The 18,740-nt window shown below is 48.7% G+C and overlaps 1 protein-coding gene across 1 annotated transcript in view; it reads right to left on the reverse strand.

The window, feature by feature from the left end:
* Window positions 1–18,740, reverse strand: part of lrrk1 (leucine-rich repeat kinase 1) — a 141,446-nt gene that overhangs the window by 52,662 nt on the left and 70,044 nt on the right. The window contains exons 24-26 of the mRNA XM_079496474.1: window positions 6,174–6,313; window positions 2,396–2,539; window positions 1,731–1,941 (exon numbers count right to left, since the gene is read on the reverse strand). Of these exons, the coding sequence (XP_079352600.1) occupies window positions 1,731–1,941; window positions 2,396–2,539; window positions 6,174–6,313 (495 nt within the window). The remainder of the gene's footprint in view (window positions 1–1,730; window positions 1,942–2,395; window positions 2,540–6,173; window positions 6,314–18,740) is intronic.

Genomic DNA, 18,740 nt, shown 5'->3' on the forward strand with positions numbered 1-18,740 from the left:
AAATGTCTTCTAAATCTAGTCAACCAGGCCAGCAGTAGGCTATGCACTGGACACATGTCTTCTAAATCTAGTCAACCAGGCCTGCAGTAGGCTATGCACTGGACAAATGTCTTCTAAATCTAGTCAACCAGGCCTGCAGTAGGCTATGCACTGGACAAATGTCTTCTAAATCTAGTCAACCAGGCCTGCAGTAGGCTATGCACTGGACAAATGTCTTCTAAATCTAGTCAACCAGGCCTGCAGTAGGCTATGCACTGGACAAATGTATTCTAAATCTAGTCAACCAGGCCTGCAGTAGGCTATGCACTGGACAAATGTCTTCTAAATCTAGTCAACCAGGCCTGCAGTAGGCTATGCACTGGACAAATGTCTTCTAAATCTAGTCAACCAGGCCTGCAGTAGGCTATGCACTGGACAAATGTCTTCTAAATCTAGTCAACCAGGCCTGAAGTAGGCTATGCACTGGACAAATGTCTTCTAAATCTAGTCAACCAGGCCTGCAGTAGGCTATGCACTGGACAAATGTCTTCTAAATCTAGTCAACCAGGGCTGCAGTAGGCTATGCACTGGACAAATGTCTTCTAAATCTAGTCAACCAGGCCTGCAGTAAGCTATGCACTGGACAAATGTCTTCTAAATCTAGTCAACCAGGCCTGCAGTAGGCTATGCACTGGACAAATGTCTTCTAAATCTAGTCAACCAGGCCTGCAGTAGGCTATGCACTGGACAAATGTCTTCTAAATCTAGTCAACCAGGCCTGCAGTAGGCTATGCACTGGACAAATGTCTTCTAAATCTAGTCAACCAGGCCTGCAGTAGGCTATGCACTGGACAAATGTATTCTAAATCTAGTCAACCAGGCCTGCAGTAGGCTATGCACTGGACAAATGTCTTCTAAATCTAGTCAACCAGGCCTGCAGTAGGCTATGCACTGGACAAATGTCTTCTAAATCTAGTCAACCAGGCCTGCAGTAGGCTATGCACTGGACAAATGTCTTCTAAATCTAGTCAACCAGGCCTGAAGTAGGCTATGCACTGGACAAATGTCTTCTAAATCTAGTCAACCAGGCCTGCAGTAGGCTATGCACTGGACAAATGTCTTCTAAATCTAGTCAACCAGGGCTGCAGTAGGCTATGCACTGGACAAATGTCTTCTAAATCTAGTCAACCAGGCCTGCAGTAAGCTATGCACTGGACAAATGTCTTCTAAATCTAGTCAACCAGGCCTGCAGTAGGCTATGCACTGGACAAATGTCTTCTAAATCTAGTCAACCAGGCCTGCAGTAGGCTATGCACTGGACAAATGTCTTCTAAATCTAGTCAACCAGGCCTGCAGTAGGCTATGCACTGGACAAATGTCTTCTAAATCTAGTCAACCAGGCCTGCAGTAGGCTATGCACTGGACAAATGGGCATGACATTATTTCAACTAGAAATACGAGGAAATGACAGAGGTATCCAATGACAGCATCCAAACGACCGTCCAGAGTTTTCACAGTGCACACTGCACGGTAAGACTACGGTCATTAGTATTATTGCCATCACCTGGGCGGGTCAGTCGGCGACATTAAATATGGACTGCCCCTCGACTCCCTCCCATTAAATATGGACTGCCCCTCGACTCCCTCCCATTAAATATGGACTGCCCCTCGACTCCCTCCCATTAAATATGGACTGCCTCTCGACTCCCTCCCAGAAAAAACGCATATAAATAAAAGCATGTATTATTTACCGTGAAGGGAAGTCGGTCATGAAGAGCTCGGGGACCAGCTCCTGCAGCGGGACGGGTAGCCCGGGGTGTCGGGGACACACGATGTGCTCCTTGTCCACCGCGGCCAGGACACAGTCCTCCATGTTGAAGTAGTGAGGAGGAGGAGTCACTGCTCCGTCCCCCGCTGTCCCGCCACGGCCTCCGGTCGCCTCTCCTGCCCCCGGTCCCGCTCCTAATCCATTACATACTTTATTACAGTGCTTTTCAACCCTTTTCACATCAAGATACGTTTTAAGACTTACGGGGTGTCCATCCGTCACAGTGGGATAGGTGACGCGTTCTGATGACGTAACCAACAAAAAACAACAAAAAAACATTGGCCACACCGGCTCGCTAGGGCTTCTGGGAAACTGAGGCCCAATGCATTCTAATGGCTATGGCGGCGGGCTATGGAAGCCTTCCTCTTTCGTTCTGTGGCTGATGGGCAGTTTGGATTCTTTTTCAAGACGACGACAAACGATGTTCATCAAACGGACGTGCATGCGCGACGGGATGATTCTCCAAAAAGGTCAGTGAAAATCTCTGCAGTGAAGGTTATATGACGATTTAAATTCAACGCAGGGAATGTGTTGAGGGAGAAGTGATCATTGCCTCTCCCTAAGGCCTACTGGAAGAATATACAGTACCTGATGGCCGGCTGGGTGGGACAGGGGGGTTCTGGCTGGTTGGGACAGGGAGGTTCTGGCTTGGTCTGCCCGCAGAGGCGCACAGCGGACAGGGGGCGTACTGCTCGATGACCAGGCTCCCATCGCTCTCACTGGCTGTCAGCGCTACAGAGGGTGAGACAGATCGAACACATACTGGCGGTCAGCGCTACAGAGGGTGAGACAGATCGAACACATACTGGTGGTCAGCGCTACAGAGGGTGAGACAGATCGAACACATACTGGTGGTCAGCGCTACAGAGGGTGAGACAGATCGAACACATACTGGTGGTCAGCGCTACAGAGGGTGAAACAGATCGAACACATACTGGTGGTCAGCGCTACAGAGGGTGAAACAGATCGAACACATACTGGTGGTCAGCGCTACAGAGGGTGAAACAGATCGAACACATACTGGTGGTCAGCACTATAGAGGGTGAAACAGATCGAACACATACTGGCGGTCAGCACTATAGAGGGTGAAACAGATAGAACACATACTGGCGGTCAGCACTATAGAGGGTGAAACAGATAGAACACATACTGGTGGTCAGCACTATAGAGGGTGAAACAGATAGAACACATACTGGCGGTCAGCACTATAGAGGGTGAAACAGATAGAACACATGCTGGTGGTCAGCACTATAGAGGGTGAAACAGATCGAACACATACTGGTGGTCAGCGCTACAGAGGGTGAAACAGATCGAACACATACTGGCGGTCAGCACTATAGAGGGTGAAACAGATCGAACACATACTGGCGGTCAGCACTATAGAGGGTGAAACAGATAGAACACATACTGGCGGTCAGCACTATAGAGGGTGAAACAGATAGAACACATGCTGGTGGTCAGCGCTACAGAGGGTGAAACAGATATTTTTACTGCATGAAAACGACTCAGACTTTTGTCTTTTGTGTGTTCATCTTTTTATTCACCTTGACCTTGCTGCTACCGTATATGCTCAGTTTGCTCACGCACCTTTACATATATCTTATCTCAGGCATCTCAGGAAAAAGTTTGTGGTAAAGCAAAAAAAAAAAAATCACACCCGTGTGAAGTGAGGGGCGGTCTTATCATCATACATGATCATACATCAAAGTCCGTGCTCAGCCAATCAAATCATCACAAATGTCATTCCGGCCAATCACTTTTGGCATCTTCACTTTTCTGCCCTCACTCTTATCTTCATTGTGTACTTTGCTCAGCCAATCAAATCATCGCTATGGGGTGATCGACCAAATCATCTTGTGTCACGGCAGTCACGCACACCCTCAAAGCTGGGCATAGGAGGGGCCCCTCAGAAGAAAAGATAAATAAAACGTTCAGATGTATACAGTTTTGTAGCAAAGGCTTGTCAATAAAGGAAAGCAGTTACTTGCGCGCACACACACACACACACACACACACACACACACACACACACACACACACACACACACACACACACACACACACACACACACACACACACACACACACACACACACACACACACACACACACACACGCACACACGCACACACGCACACACACACGGCTCCATCCCCGATCCTGTTGGTCGCCAACGTTATCAGTCTGACATGAAGCTCGTACAGCGTTTCCACACGTCACAACTCTGCCTCTAGCCACTAACTGATAGTGGCACACGGTGTGTCTGTTTTGACAGGTACAGCGACAGCAGCCTGTGGGAAGATGACACAACCGCCAGGCAGCTTCATGTCTCGTCTGGGGAGACCAGGCTACGTAGTGCTGCTATGGGGAGACCACCAGGCTACATAGTGCTGCTATGGGGAGACCAGGCTATAAGTAGTGCTGCTATGGGGAGACCAGGCTACGTAGTGGTGATATGGGGAGACCAGGCTACGTAGTGCTGCTATGGGGAGACCAGGCTACGTAGTGGTGATATGGGGAGACCAGGCTACGTAGTGCTGCTATGGGGAGACCAGGCTACGTAGTGGTGATATGGGGAGACCAGACTATGTAGTGCTGCTATGGGGAGACCAGGCTACGTAGTGCTGCTATGGGGAGACCAGGCTACGTAGTGCTGCTATGGGGAGACCAGGCTATAAGTAGTGCTGCTATGGGGAGACCAGGCTATAAGTAGTGCTGCTATGGGGAGACCAGGCTACGTAGTGGTGATATGGGGAGACCAGGCTACGTAGTGCTGCTATGGGGAGACCAGGCTATACGTAGTGCTGCTATGGGGAGACCAGGCTATAAGTAGTGCTGCTATGGGGAGACCAGGCTATGAGTAGTGCTACTATGGGGAGACCAGGCTATGTAGTGCTGCTATGGGGAGACCAGGCTACGTAGTGCTGCTATGGGGAGACCAGACTATGAGTAGTGCTGCTATGGGGAGACCAGGCTATGTAGTGCTGCTATGGGGAGACCAGGCTATATGTAGTTATGCTATGGGGAGACCAGGCTATACGTAGTGCTGCTATGGGGAGACCAAGCTATACGTAGTGCTGCTATGGGGAGACCAGGCTATACGTAGTGCTGCTATGGGGAGACCAGGCTATATGTAGTTATGCTATGGGGAGACCAGGCTATACGTAGTGCTGCTATGGGGAGACCAGGCTATACGTAGTGCTGCTATGGGGAGACCAGGTGAAGTAGTGCTGCTATGGGGAGACCAGACTATACGTAGTGCTGCTATGGGGAGACCAGACTATACGTAGTGCTCCTATGGGGAGACCAAACTACGTAGTGCTGCTATGGGGAGACCAGACTATGTAGTGCTGCTATGGGGAGACCAGGCTATAAGTAGTGCTGCTATGGGGAGACCAGGCTATAAGTAGTGCTGCTATGGGGAGACCAGGCTATAAGTAGTGCTGCTATGGGGAGACCAGGCTACATAGTGCTGCTATGGGGAGACCAGGCTACATAGTGCTGCTATGGGGAGACCAGACTATGTAGTGCTGCTATGGGGAGACCAGGTGAAGTAGTGCTGCTATGGGGAGACCAGGTGAAGTAGTGCTGCTATGGGGAGACCAGGCTATAAGTAGTGCTGCTATGGGGAGACCAGGCTATACGTAGTGCTGCTATGGGGAGACCAGGTGAAGTAGTGCTACTATGGGGAGACCAGGTGAAGTAGTACTGCTAGGCATCGTTGTGCACAACTCCTGTTAAAGTGGATGAGTCACTGGGGCTTGTACGCCTGGAGCTGCTTAGGAGCTGTGACGTGCACGATGTGCACGATGGGGGGGAGGGGGAGGGGGGTTGACTGGCAGATCCGGCCGACACAATGAGGGATGGCTGCAGTTTACTAAAGCTGCTGTTGTGGAGGCAGTCACAGCGTGCACGGAGCACGTGCACCTCACGTGCACTCAAATGACTGATGGTTAGAGACGGGGGGGGGGGGGGGGGAAGCACAGAGCATGCAGTGAGAGAAAAAGAGGAGAAGGAGACAGACTCAGTGAACACAGCCTGGCCATCGAGAAAGGCAGATATCTAGACAAAACCTGGCTTCCCAGAGGACAGGCTGTGTTCTCACTGTAGTCAAACCTGGCTGCCCAGAGAGGACAGGCTGTGTTCTCACTGTAGTCAAGGAGTGGTGGAGACAGAACTCCACTTCTTGACTGCATGTGACAAACACATTAGAGAAGAAGTCTACCATAAATTCACAGAAATACATAGATTTTTTTTTAGAAAACTGTCATCAAGACTAAATGGGTTAAGTCACCCACCAGGGAACCACTGTTCTATCAGGGAGTTGACATTATCATGAGGTCATTACAATGAGGTCATCACCTACCAGGGAACCACTGTTCTATCAGAGAGTTGACGTGGTCGGTGATGAAGGCCATGGCGGAGAAGTCTCTGCTCTCTGACTGACAGACGATCTTTATCCCTCCGCTCTTCTTCCTCTTCCAGTTGACGTCTGACGACTCCACACTGTGGAGACACGCACACGCACACACACACACACACACACACACACACACACACACACACACACACACACACACACACACACACACACACACACACACACACACACACACACACACTTTACATTGGATGGCTGCAGACGAAACACACACATCCACCAGTGGTGTAAAGTAACTAAAAACATGTATGTACTTACTGTAAATACTGTACCCAATTAGGACAGAGGCTGATTCTAAAAATGCCTTCTAAATCCAGAAAAAACAAGTTCAAATATGTATTCAAAAAATCACACCCGTGTGAACTGAGTGGTGTAAGGTCTTATATAGACTGGTCAGCTGTGGTCTGACGTAATGTCTGACGTAATGAAATCACACCCGTGTGAACTGGGTGACCATAGCAACCGTGCTCATTTTTTGGTACGAACAGACAGACAGACAGACAGACACGTAAACTAACAAAGCCAGTTGTAGGAGTGGTTTACACCACTCAAAAATACAAAAATGCTATGCTGCTACACACGGCATATAGAAACAAGAACCCCAAAAGGGGTTCCCGTACTGAATGGGTTAAGTAAAAATTTTAGGTCTTTGTACATTACTTGAGTATTTCCAATTCTACTCCATTACATCTCAGAGGTAATTCCTTCATACCAAATGCCATTAAGGCACTAAATGATACCATGTCTCGCTAGATTTGTTTGTTTTTCCAATGTATTTGCCACTGTTGTCCTGCACTTTTTTGTTTTTTACCATGAGAAAATAATTGTGTTAAAGGACCACTTCACCACTTTTCAACTTCTCTTCCTATAATTGGTGCTAACTAATGTTCATGATAAAATACCACCATTTTTTCCTACTCGGTCTGTGTCTCATAGGAAGGCTGTGGGCAGTTCAGAAACCCGTTGTAGTCTGAGAGAGAGCTGATGGGTGAAATTAACTTGGCCAATTTAAGTAAAAGGACACCACCTTATTTCCCCATTTCTCTTGAGTGAGTAAAATCAGAGAATGTGGGCCGAACGGTGGTGCCTGACACTTGGTCGAGTTATTGCCTACACTGAATAAACAAACCGGACCTGAAGACTCCCCTAACCCCGCCAGGATGCGCGTGGGGCACGCAGAATCTGCTGAACGTTTCACCCTAACAGATGACAGACACTGGACAGTGCCATGCAGCCACTGGCACAAGAAATGCACTTCCTAACCCTTGATTGTGAGACCAGAATGACATGCACTACTGTAACACACATTGTTTAATAAGAACGCACATACCAAACACCACTACCTTTTGTTCAATATTGGGGGGGATGCGCTGCCATCCCCAGACGTGTGAAAAATAACCTCACGGTTGAACGCTTACCCAAGGGTGGGCGTGTGTGTGTGTGTGTGTGTGAGTATGTGCGTTGGTGCGTGTGTGCCTGTGTGTGCCGGTGTGTGGATGTGTGTGTGTGCGCTCTTAACTTCAAAGATCTAAACAAATGGTTGCTGGCGATAAGTTATAGGTGCGACATTCCTTAGCCCCTCCAAACGGACTTTGGGGTAAAATAAGCAAATTTACTAACCAGTTTGAGCTGGTTCCCAAGACAAAGAGAATGCCTTTTTGGCGCTTTTCTTAACTTCAATATATACCAGAGAGAACCGATTTTGGTTGCTCTTTCCATTTTGCAACGACCACGCAACACAAGCCACGCGTGGAGCTTGCCTTTTAAACACAGACCCAGGGAACTAGAGCAGTTCCGTATCACCTCAACTGGGTGTGTTCATATGAGAACCAGATCGACTACGTTATATTTTAATCTTAAAGAAGTAAAGACAACTTTATAGTGTCGCGCAACACCTTTGGATTTTAACTACGTTCATTACTCCTGGTTCCAGATTCTGAGGATCTCGCCTAGACGGAATTTCAACCACAGGTGGGTCCAGGAATTGAACATGTTAATGCCCCAAACCGACGCTAGATTCCTTATTTTATAACCTGATTTAGAGAACCAGCTACTCTTTTCCTCGGGAAATGATTTAAGGTAAACTTGAAGTTAGCAACCATTTAAATCTCCTAGTTGCTAGGAGAACCTCTTTCCTCTTTCCTCTTTCTTCTTCCTGAAACTATCTTTGCATTGTGTTTTAAACAGAACGAAGCTATAATTGTAATATCATTTTGACCAGATCGAATTTAATTGTGTACTACCATTGACTAACTCCGTTTCACCGCGCGAGTTGTCAAAGGTAGGACTCCACACCGGCCTGGCAAAATATATATTTTCAATGCACAACAGTTTATTTAGCTGAAGCTCATGTCTCCACTAAATACCTGTTGACGCGCTCGTTCATTTGCTATGTGGTATTATTTTTGAATGAATGATTGCACACAACCAGATGCAAGCATTTTGTAACAGTATTTCGATATAATAAATATACCATTTGCTAGTACAATCTAAACAAATCTACGGAGTGTTTCTTTGTTTCTGTCTGTGTTCATTGATCTGTGTGCATCGAGGAGAACCGTAATTTTAACATTAATACAACCATATTCGAAACTCACGCCCTCATTGGACGTTAATGATATGCAAGGGGATAGAGTGTAATGTGCCTTTAATTCGCTGGCGAGTTAAGGTTACATTTACTCTCTGGCTAATTGACATCATAATCTTGCCTAATTATCTCGCTACATACTGGTGCCTCTAAGTGAAATGGTTTTGTTGAATTACGGTCCTTCGGTGTATAAGAGATTAATGTACATTTGATTTGAATAAAGGTTCGTTGGAACTTTATTTGTGCGCTTGTGCGCTACAGTTGTCCTTCTTTTTTTTTTAAGTAACGGTTGATCAACTCAAGCATTTGGCTGGTAACGGCCGATTCAAGCCCTCCGACATTTGGTCCCACGTTTCTGCAGACGCGGGATTACTATTTATTGGAGCGTAATTAATAAAAGTGGGCTATCGTTTAAGTGATTCTGTTTCCTAACGCCCAGTTGCACTGTCCCCGAATGTAAGCTATTTGTGGGTCATCTCAGCAACGAATGTTTGCCACTGGACTAAGCGATTAAGTTCGTATAGCGTGTAATTCGCGCTATTGTCCAGGGGAACCTGAGAATTCTCTCTATACTATAAAACGGCTCACGGCATTACAGAAAGGCCATTGGCTTAGTATGAATTTAGACTTAAGTGTCGCCATAAGTGTGCTGCCTTTTTGAGGTTAAGAGTTTAGATCAGGAGCGTAAACAAGGATCTATACAGTGGCTAATTGACGTGATCGCAAATACAGTGTTGTTCACTGCCTGCGAAATACACGTCTGCTCTGGCCACTAGCGAGATCGCCATTTTGTAAATTGGGGCGTGACGCGCTCCCACTGTGTTTAAGGGAAGCTGCTCACGCTCGGATTGCATAATCGCCATCTTGTGTGTTCCCCGTCGGCGCCCCGCCCCCTGAGGTCCGACCGCTGGGTGCGTGACGCTCTGCGTCCGGCCAGCCCGCCCATTGTTGGCAACGTGTGATACAAAGTAGGCAATCGCCCCATCTTGTGGCCGCCGGTTGTATCACACGCGTTTTATTGATCGTTGCGTTCCTCTAGGTTACATGCATGCTCGTGTTAGCGATTAACACCATTTAATCGTTGTGCATGGTAGAGACATTATTTCACGTTTCATACACTCATTCATTGGGCTCGCGTTTGCGTGCCTGCCCGTTTTCGGTAGTACTATAGGTTACATTCTGTGTGCATAACAGTGTAGCCCTCTGTGCTCTTTCAGACATATTCAGTTGTGGATAATTAATTGTGTGGTACATTGAGTGAAACATTTCTGCTATTTACGACCTGTGCCTTGGACAAATTACACATTCTTTAATTTGCACAGCCCTTGTTCTGTGGAAATCGGGTTTGTTTTGTTTAAGGGATACAGGCTTTTTTTTTTTTGTCCTTTTAATGCCCTTGTCCTTTGACTCTAGATTTTTTGGAATAGACTCTGTTAAGTGTGTGGTTTGGTCTGACCTTTGGTTGTGATCACCCAGGCAATTAACTTGTTGGATTTACTTAATTAATACCATTGTGTCGTTAGGAGGTTTGAATCCCAAGTGATTCGTTCATTCCTTTGTGGCATTCCAGATTTAAGGCTCGAAATAACCTCTGTTTGGGTTGTGTGGTTTTAATCAACCAGGCGATTGGCTTGCTGATTTAATTGGTTATTCCCGTTTGGTTGAATGTGTGGTTGATTAAGCCTTTTAGGTTTTGTTGATCAGGCAGTTGATTGATTGGGTTTGATTAATTATTTTCATTTGAGCCACATACAAATTGAGTTTTAATTGGTTATTCCCGTTTGGTTGAATGTGTGGTTGATTAAGCCTTTTAGGTTTTGTTGATCAGGCAGTTGATTGATTGGGTTTAATTAATTATTTTCATTTGAGCCACATACAAATTGAGTTTTAATTGGTTATTCCCGTTTGGTTGAATGTGTGGTTGATTAAGCCTTTTAGGTTTTGTTGATCGGGCAGTTGATTGATTGGGTTTAATTAATTATTTTCATTTGAGCCACATACAGAGTGAGTTTTAATTGGTTATTCCCGTTTGGTTGGATGTGTGGTTGATTAAGCCTTTTAGGTTTTGTTGATCAGGCAGTTGATTGATTGGGTTTAATTAATTCTTTTCATTTTAGCCATTTACAAATTGAGTTTAATTGGTTATTCTCGTTTGGTTGAATGTATGGTTGATTAAGCCTTTGAGGTTTTGTTGATCAGGCAGTTGATTGATTGGGTTTAATTAATTATTTTCATTTTAGCCATTTACAAATTGAGATTTTTAATCCAAATTAAAAATTTTATTTATTTTATTTTGGGTGTTTATTCCCTTTTAATATTTTATTTACTCCCTTCCTTCCTTTCAAAGGGAACTAAGGGTGTTAATAAAAAGGGGGGTTAAGGGGCAGGAATAATAACAAAATCAATATAGCTGATCTATTTCACTTCCGCACAGAATTGTCTTTTGTGTCCTCAAACCAAATTGAGGGCTCTGTACTGTTTCGCCTGAGAGGCAACGAGGGAGCGTGGTGGTGACATTTGGCCCCATCGCTGTTTTGTTTACAGAAGTTTTGTGGCTTTGTGCTGTTGAAGCATACTGTACTGTTAGCCAGCTACACAGAAAGCGAGCATGGACCCGTACGTAGCTATAATAAGGTTGCTTAACGCAACGACTGGCCTAAGTTTGGATGAAACACCGAGCAAATGTGACGCAGACGCAATACTAGTGAATTTACAAGCCTTAGCTAGCTCTCACGCAGAGACACGGCTTTACACTAAGGCAGAACGTGAGAAATTAAATCAACATATACTTGGGAACCTGGTTAGGTTACGAGATTTAGATTTTATCCAACTCAAGGTCTCGGCTGAGACAGCTGCCCAATCCCGTCAGCAAATAAGGGATTTGAAGGCCGATCTTAGCCAAACGAATCTCACTGAAGCGCGAGCACAGGCCCTTGAAATTGGGGCTGAATTGCGAGACATGAGAGACAGGCTAAATAGCAGTCAGGATCAGCTAAATAGCAGTCAGGCCCTGGTAGCAGAATATCAGGGGAGGCTCAGAACCCAAGGCGGCGAGTTAAGTGAGGCTGGACAAGAGATAGCTGATCTCAGGGTCCAGTTTCAACAGGCACAGCTGGAAATAACTCGTTTGCAGGGGACGGTTGGCCCAACTTCCCCGCCGGGGACGGTTGGCCCAATTTCCCCGCCGGGGACTTCTCCTTTAATAGGGGAAAATGCTCAGCTACAACAGAACCTGAACCAGGCAAACCTAAAATTAGACGATTTAGACGCACAACGACTTACTCTCCAGGACGAACTAAAAAAACACACAACGTGGGGAGCAAATAAGTCAATCGCGATCAAAGAGTTGAATGAGATGGTCGATACCCAGACCCACCAAATTAAATCATTACGGGATGACATGTCCTCCAAAGAGGACCAGTTAATCCAGAATAAAAACAATATAGATGCTCAAATAGCCCAAATACAAAGCTATGAAAAGGAAAGGGCTGGGTTTCAAGATTATACACGGGAGCAGGACAAGCAGGTGGCCCTTTGGAAGACTGCCGCTATCACTGCACAGGAACAAAATAAACGCTTGCGCATAGACGGGGTTATAGCATCTCACGATGCGACGCGTGGGGGGCCACCAGGTTTCAAACAAGGCAGCCCAGCGCCCGTCTTGGGGAGCCATGTACTCCCTCAAACAGCAAGTTCCACTCCCGATTATGGCCTTGGGTACCAGTCTTTGCCCCAGAGCACAGTGGTGGTGGGGCAATCCACGCCTCACGCAAGCTCTGCTGATGTTTTGCCCACTGGTGGTACGACCGGCGCCGCACTCAGCACACAGCGCCGAGTGCAGCGGTTAGATGACGATGCCATCAGGAGAATCGCTCGGTATATTACGAAGTTCGACCCACAAGCCAATGGAGCGGTAGATACCCATTCTTATCTTGAAGACATCGACTATCACCTGCGAGCTCACGAACCCGTGTCACCAGACACAAAGGTAAGTCTGGTTTGTTTTACCTCAAATCGCGAGGTAAACGGGTTCCTTAAACGCCAACCACCGGCGGCGCTCCAGGACTGGCATACCATACGATTAGCTTTGATAGAGGAATTTGCCGACCATCAAGCTTTGGGCGGCCTAACCGCAGCCATGGCAGTCCGCCAATTTAAGTCAGAGACCATCAACGTGTTTTATACTCGTTTGCGCAGAGCTTACTTTGGGGACAGTAACCTCCCTGACATGGAAGAAGACCCGAACTTCAAATCTCTTTTCATGTCTAACTTACACGCTTCCATCCGGAAGCAATTCCCGCTGGGCATCGACCCCAAGCGTGCTCGGTCAACCGATTTGCGTCACTTAGCACGCGAAGCATTCGACAGAGAACATGTTAAGCCAAAGGACCATGACATATATAGCATGGAACTTGAGGGGGGTCACCCACGGGAGGAAGACAATAGAAATAGTAAGGGTACTTCTTCACACCATGAAGACAGGAGCCGTTCGGCGCCTAAGGGTTCGTCAAATCCACCCGGGCACCGCGATAGGTCTGGGTCTTTTGATCGTGGTGAAAGAGGCCGCTCCCACGGGAGAGACGCCTCCAATTCTTCTTGGCAACATCGCCGAGATTCTTCTCACGACAGAGACCAAGAGGGCCGCGACCGGCGCCGGTCCCGTGAAGCCTCACCCGCGTCATGGAATCGGAATCGATCACCGTCTTTTGACCGTTCCCGTGACGATAGAAATCGTCACTATGACAATAATTCCCGGCCTTCCTTGAAGAACCGCGATAGGTCTCCCCCTCCCAAGACTCGGGACTCGTCCTACAGAGACCGTAGTCCAAGTCCGTTCCGCAAAATACGCTTCCAAGACGAGGCCTCTGACGACCCGAAATCCCTGAGGGTTCAAGAGTCAAAGCCACGGGCAACTGTCCCGGCGTCAGGCGCAGGGAACGGTACGGAGCAGAGCATTGCAAGCATCACCGACAAACTGTCGGAGTTACTCGCCGCAGTTCAAAAGAACATTAAAGGCAAAAAGAAGACGTTCCCTAAGAGAGGCACGTCCAAAAAAGGGGAAAGCCCCGCGTCCAACGATAGGTCCAAAAATGATAACAAGGGCCAATCAAAGGACGTTCTATGTTTATCACTACCACAACCAGGGGAGGGGCATTTCTCCCCTCCTCAGGAAGCTGGGTGTGTAGGAAAGTCACCACCAGGCTCGAGCACGGGCCAGGCCGGTGACATCTGTGACATCCAACCAGACGCAACTGCAGTCGAAAGTAGTGATGACCACACAGTCTCCCCTACGGAGACTCAGGACTGCGAAATTCTGACTATACAGCATGACCTCGCCTCCGATGAGGTCGACCACGGCCCACGGGAACCAGGGGCAAACCCTGGGTTTCGTCAGTTTTTAACTAAAATCATAAAGAAAGGAGCGCGACGGAAGTTGTACTTATCAGTAACACTTGAACAGGCTGTAACCCACGACGCTTTGCTTGACACGGCTGCCGACATCACTCTTATGTCGGAAGATTTATTCCATGTCCTACAGGGCCGGGCTCGACAAAACCAGCGAGACATTAAATTGTGCCACCACCCTATAGTGGTGGTGCCGTATGCACTGTCCACCACTAAGTTGGACAGAGTGGCCCTGTGCCAAGTCCAGATTGGTCCTTGGTCCATGATCCACCCCATATATGTCTCGCCGGTGAGTCATGTCCCACTGTTGGTGGGACGCGACCTACTGGAGAGATTGGAACCGAGAATAGACTACGCAGATCTAACCATCTCCACTGAACTCCGGGAACCAATGCCTCTTGATAGTGACGAGTTTCCCGAAATCAACAGCCTTGACGTGGAACGCCCCCAACACTCCTCGGCCCCGGCAACTCTTGTCGGAGGTCGTGGAGACTTCCACCAACAACGACAGAACTTCCTGTGTATCTTGGGCCCTTCGCTACGCGATGACCAGTACTGCCCGCAGATTCCGGCTGGAGTCACACTCAACGGCATACACATACACCAGGTGGGTTTGGCTTTGTGGTCGGAGTGGTCCGCCATTAGCGCAGACACTTTCTCCCAACTTCAGAGTGTCACTCCGACACTCACGCTGTTGCACAAGAGTTTCCGATTCCCACTTGGCACCCCTAAACCCACGACCTTAGTGGCCACGGGGGTGTGCGCTGCAACGCTAACTGTGGGAAACCGTACACTTCACCAGGCTTTCTTGGTGGTCCCTGACCTCAAACAGGGAGCCCTCCTGGGGGCCGATTTGGCAATCAGACTGGCAGTAACGGTCGATACTCTTAACAACCTGCTTTGGGCATTAACACCCCTCCTCAGGGATGACACCACGCTCTCCCACGCACAAATCCTGGCGGGCCAAACGATGCCGCAAGTGTGTGGAGTCATCGTTGAACATGACGTTGTCGTCCCGGCACGCATGGCAGAAGTGGCCGTTAGGTTAAATATCAAACCAGGCCACGAACTGCACCAACCCTTGGTGTTCTTCCAACCCTCCTCGGGGTTCACCAGCAGAGGTCTGGCCTTCCAAGGCACGCCCATGCTGGACGTGGAGGGGAGGTCTACGTACCTGTTAGTAACCAATCGATTGGAGTCAGACGTCACTTTGCCTAAGGGCACAGACTTGGGATTGCTGATCAGCACCGAGTTCTATGATTTCAGCTTGACCATCCCGGTCATCGGCAAGATTCCGTTGCTACTACAGCGAGACCCACGCTCCCCTGACGTAACTACGTCCCTGCCCTCAGGTGCAATCTCCATAGTCTCTCAACTTCCCATTGACAGCGACTCAGTGGGCAGGGTGGAGCTGGACCACAGAGATCACATGCTGGTCTACAACATCTCTCGAGGGGACACCACCACAGAGGCCAATTGGCGCACGGCGGCCCCCACCAACCCTAAGGATTGTGGGGCCCCGACGTTACCGGAACCCTATGATGGTTTCGACGCCGAGTTAACTCAAGCTTTGGCACTAGGTGACGCAACCGCGGATTCAACGTTCCGCGCAGACTTTCGGCAAGTATTGTACAAGCACGGCTCGGTCTTTGCCAAGGATTCACTTGATTGCGGTCTCACCGACATTCACACTGTGCGGATCCCGACAAAGCCAGGGGCCCCGCCCTCATACGTGCGACAGTATAAAATTCCTTTAGCTTCATACGACGAAGTCCAGCAGACGGTCACGGCCATGCTGGACAAGGGCATCATACGTTTGTGCAACAGCGTCTACAATTCACCTCTTTGGCCCGTGCTGAAAAAGAATGGCGCTTGGAGGCCTACGATTGATTACAGGCAGCTGAATAAACTGACTCCCTTGTCCCGGTGGCCCATGACGCAATTAGAACAAGAGCTGCCAAGAGTCAGGGATGCTACGGTGTTCAGCACCATTGACATCGCCTCTGGGTTTTGGACAATACCGGTAGACCACCGTGACCAGCATAAGTTAGCGTTTACGTTCGCCAATCGCCAGTACACATTCAATCGTCTTCCTTTTGGTTTTTCCAATTCTCCCGCTGAATTCAACATCTTCCTGAACAAGGCCTGCCCAGACGCGACGGCCAGAGGTTCGGTAATTTTTGTTGACGACATTCTGATCCGAAGCAAAACTCTACCGGCCCACTTACAGGAAGTGGACCACGTCTTGGGACAGCTCGTCGCTGCAGGCGCAAAGATTGTGCTCTCAAAAGCCCAATGGTTGCGAAAGAAAGTGAATTATGTCGGACTGTTGGTGGGACCTCATGGAGTCGAACCACAGGCTAGCCGAATCCAAGGTATGCAGAATCTGAAAACGCCAACAGACGTGTCAGAACTGCGCAGCTTCTTGGGTGTCTGCAACTACAGTCGACAATTCATCGAAGGCTATGCGGAAATCGCCCGCCCTCTTAACGAGCTCCTCAAGAAGGATGTCCCGTTCACTTGGAGCAAGGTGCAGGATGATGCAATGACCACTCTGAAAAGAGCACTCTGCTCTGCCCCGTGCCTGGCTTACCCTGATTCTTCCAGGAAATTCTATCTGGAAGCGGGTTTCTCCCCGCTGAGTATTTCGGCGGGCTTATACCAGATCCACGACGCAGACAAGAGAGTGGTGGCTTACGCCAGCAAAGGCCTTAGCGACGTTGAGCAGAAGTTCACTGACTGCGAAAAGGCGTTGCTGGCCACGGTCTGGGCAGTCAGCCATTTCGCCAACTATGTTGGGGGTCAAAAAGTCATCGTAGAGACATGCCATCAGCCTGTCACTTTTCTTAACAGTCAACGGTTACGTGAAGGGGCGGTGACGAACTCTCGCATCGCCAAATGGCTCATGACTTTCCAGAGCCACAATGTCGAAGTCAAGTACGCACAGAATCATAAAATGCCTCTTGGTTCAGGGCTAGCCATGTGTCAGAAGTGCACGCAGGATCCCCTGGACCCAGATGTTATCCGCCATGACGTGTCACCCCCTCTACCCACTCGTCATCATTATTTCGACGAGAACGTTTGCAAAACCATGCCAACTGTATACGTGGATGGGTGCTCTTACACCAAACCCACTAGACAGGCTGGCGTGGGCATTGTATGGTTGAACGACACGCCCAGCGAACCCCAGAGTCTCAAGCTGGGGCCACAAACGTCTCAGTACGCTGAGATCGCGGCCACACTTGTCGCCTTACGCGACGCCGCCGATAACGGGATCAAAGAACTGGTTATCTGTACTGACTCCAACTACGCTAGGCTTAGTTTCACATGCCATCTTCCAAACTGGCGCAAGAATAACTTTCTAACCGCTGGCCGAAAACCAGTAAAACACAAAGACTTGATCGTGGCGTGCGACCACGTGGTTAACACCCACGACATGCAGGTTTACTGGAAAAAGGTCAGGGGGCATTCCACCCTACCTGGCGCCGACAAGGAGTTCAACGACCAGACTGACGCTCTGGCCAAAGCGGGAGCCGTGGATGGCATTCCGTGGGAACTTCTCCCCGAATGGCTACCCACGGAACCCGTGGCAGTGGTTTGTGTGATCACTCGTGCGTCAAAACGCGCTCAACAAGACGGGCAACAAGGTTGCGCCGCCTCCTTGACGCCTGCACAAAGAGACACAGATCTAGTGTCGCTACAGGCAACCGATCCGGCCCTGATGCATATGGTGGCGCTACTTGCCGGTGACACACCACCGCCTATTTCCCCCACAGACGTGGACTCGGTCGAATACTTGGCGCAACTGCTGTTGTCAAAAGAGCACATGTCGCTGACCGATGGTTTATTGGTATATGCTGCTGACCTATACACTTCACCACGTTTAGTTATACCTCAGCACCACAGGGGGGTATTACTGGGCTACGCTCACGACTCACCAACGGCTGGACATCGAGGTGTCCAAGCAACATGTGATGAGTTGTGTCAAGTGGCATACTGGCCCAAGATGCAGCGGGATGTGGCCGACTACGTGAAAGGTTGCCTGACTTGCTGTCAGTTCCAACCTTCCAACCCAACTCACAGAGCGCCTTTACAAAAGAGGGGAATCACGTTCCCATGGGCGGATCTGCAGATAGACTGGGCAGGACCATTCCCGAAATCCTCCAGGGGTAACAAATATTTCTTAGCCATCACATGCGCTTTCACCAAATGGCTTGAATGTCTACCGGCAGCAAACAACAACGCAGAAACAACTGCACTCTTGCTTTTGAATCATGTTTTCTCACGCTTTGGGCTACCCACGCGGCTGATTAATTCAGATCGTGGGACACATTTCACTGCCGAAGTGATGCAAGAACTGTGGCGCCTATTAGGCGTTAAAAACCAACTGCATATCAGCTACCATCCAGAGTCGTCAGGACAGGTGGAACGGGGAAACCGAACGGTGATCGGCATACTGAAAAAGTTTGTTGCGGCCAATCAAAAAGATTGGGACATCA

The sequence above is a fragment of the Electrona antarctica genome, assembly GCF_951216825.1.
Source record: "Electrona antarctica genome assembly, chromosome: 3".
Classification (NCBI taxonomy): Eukaryota; Metazoa; Chordata; class Actinopteri; order Myctophiformes; family Myctophidae; genus Electrona; species Electrona antarctica.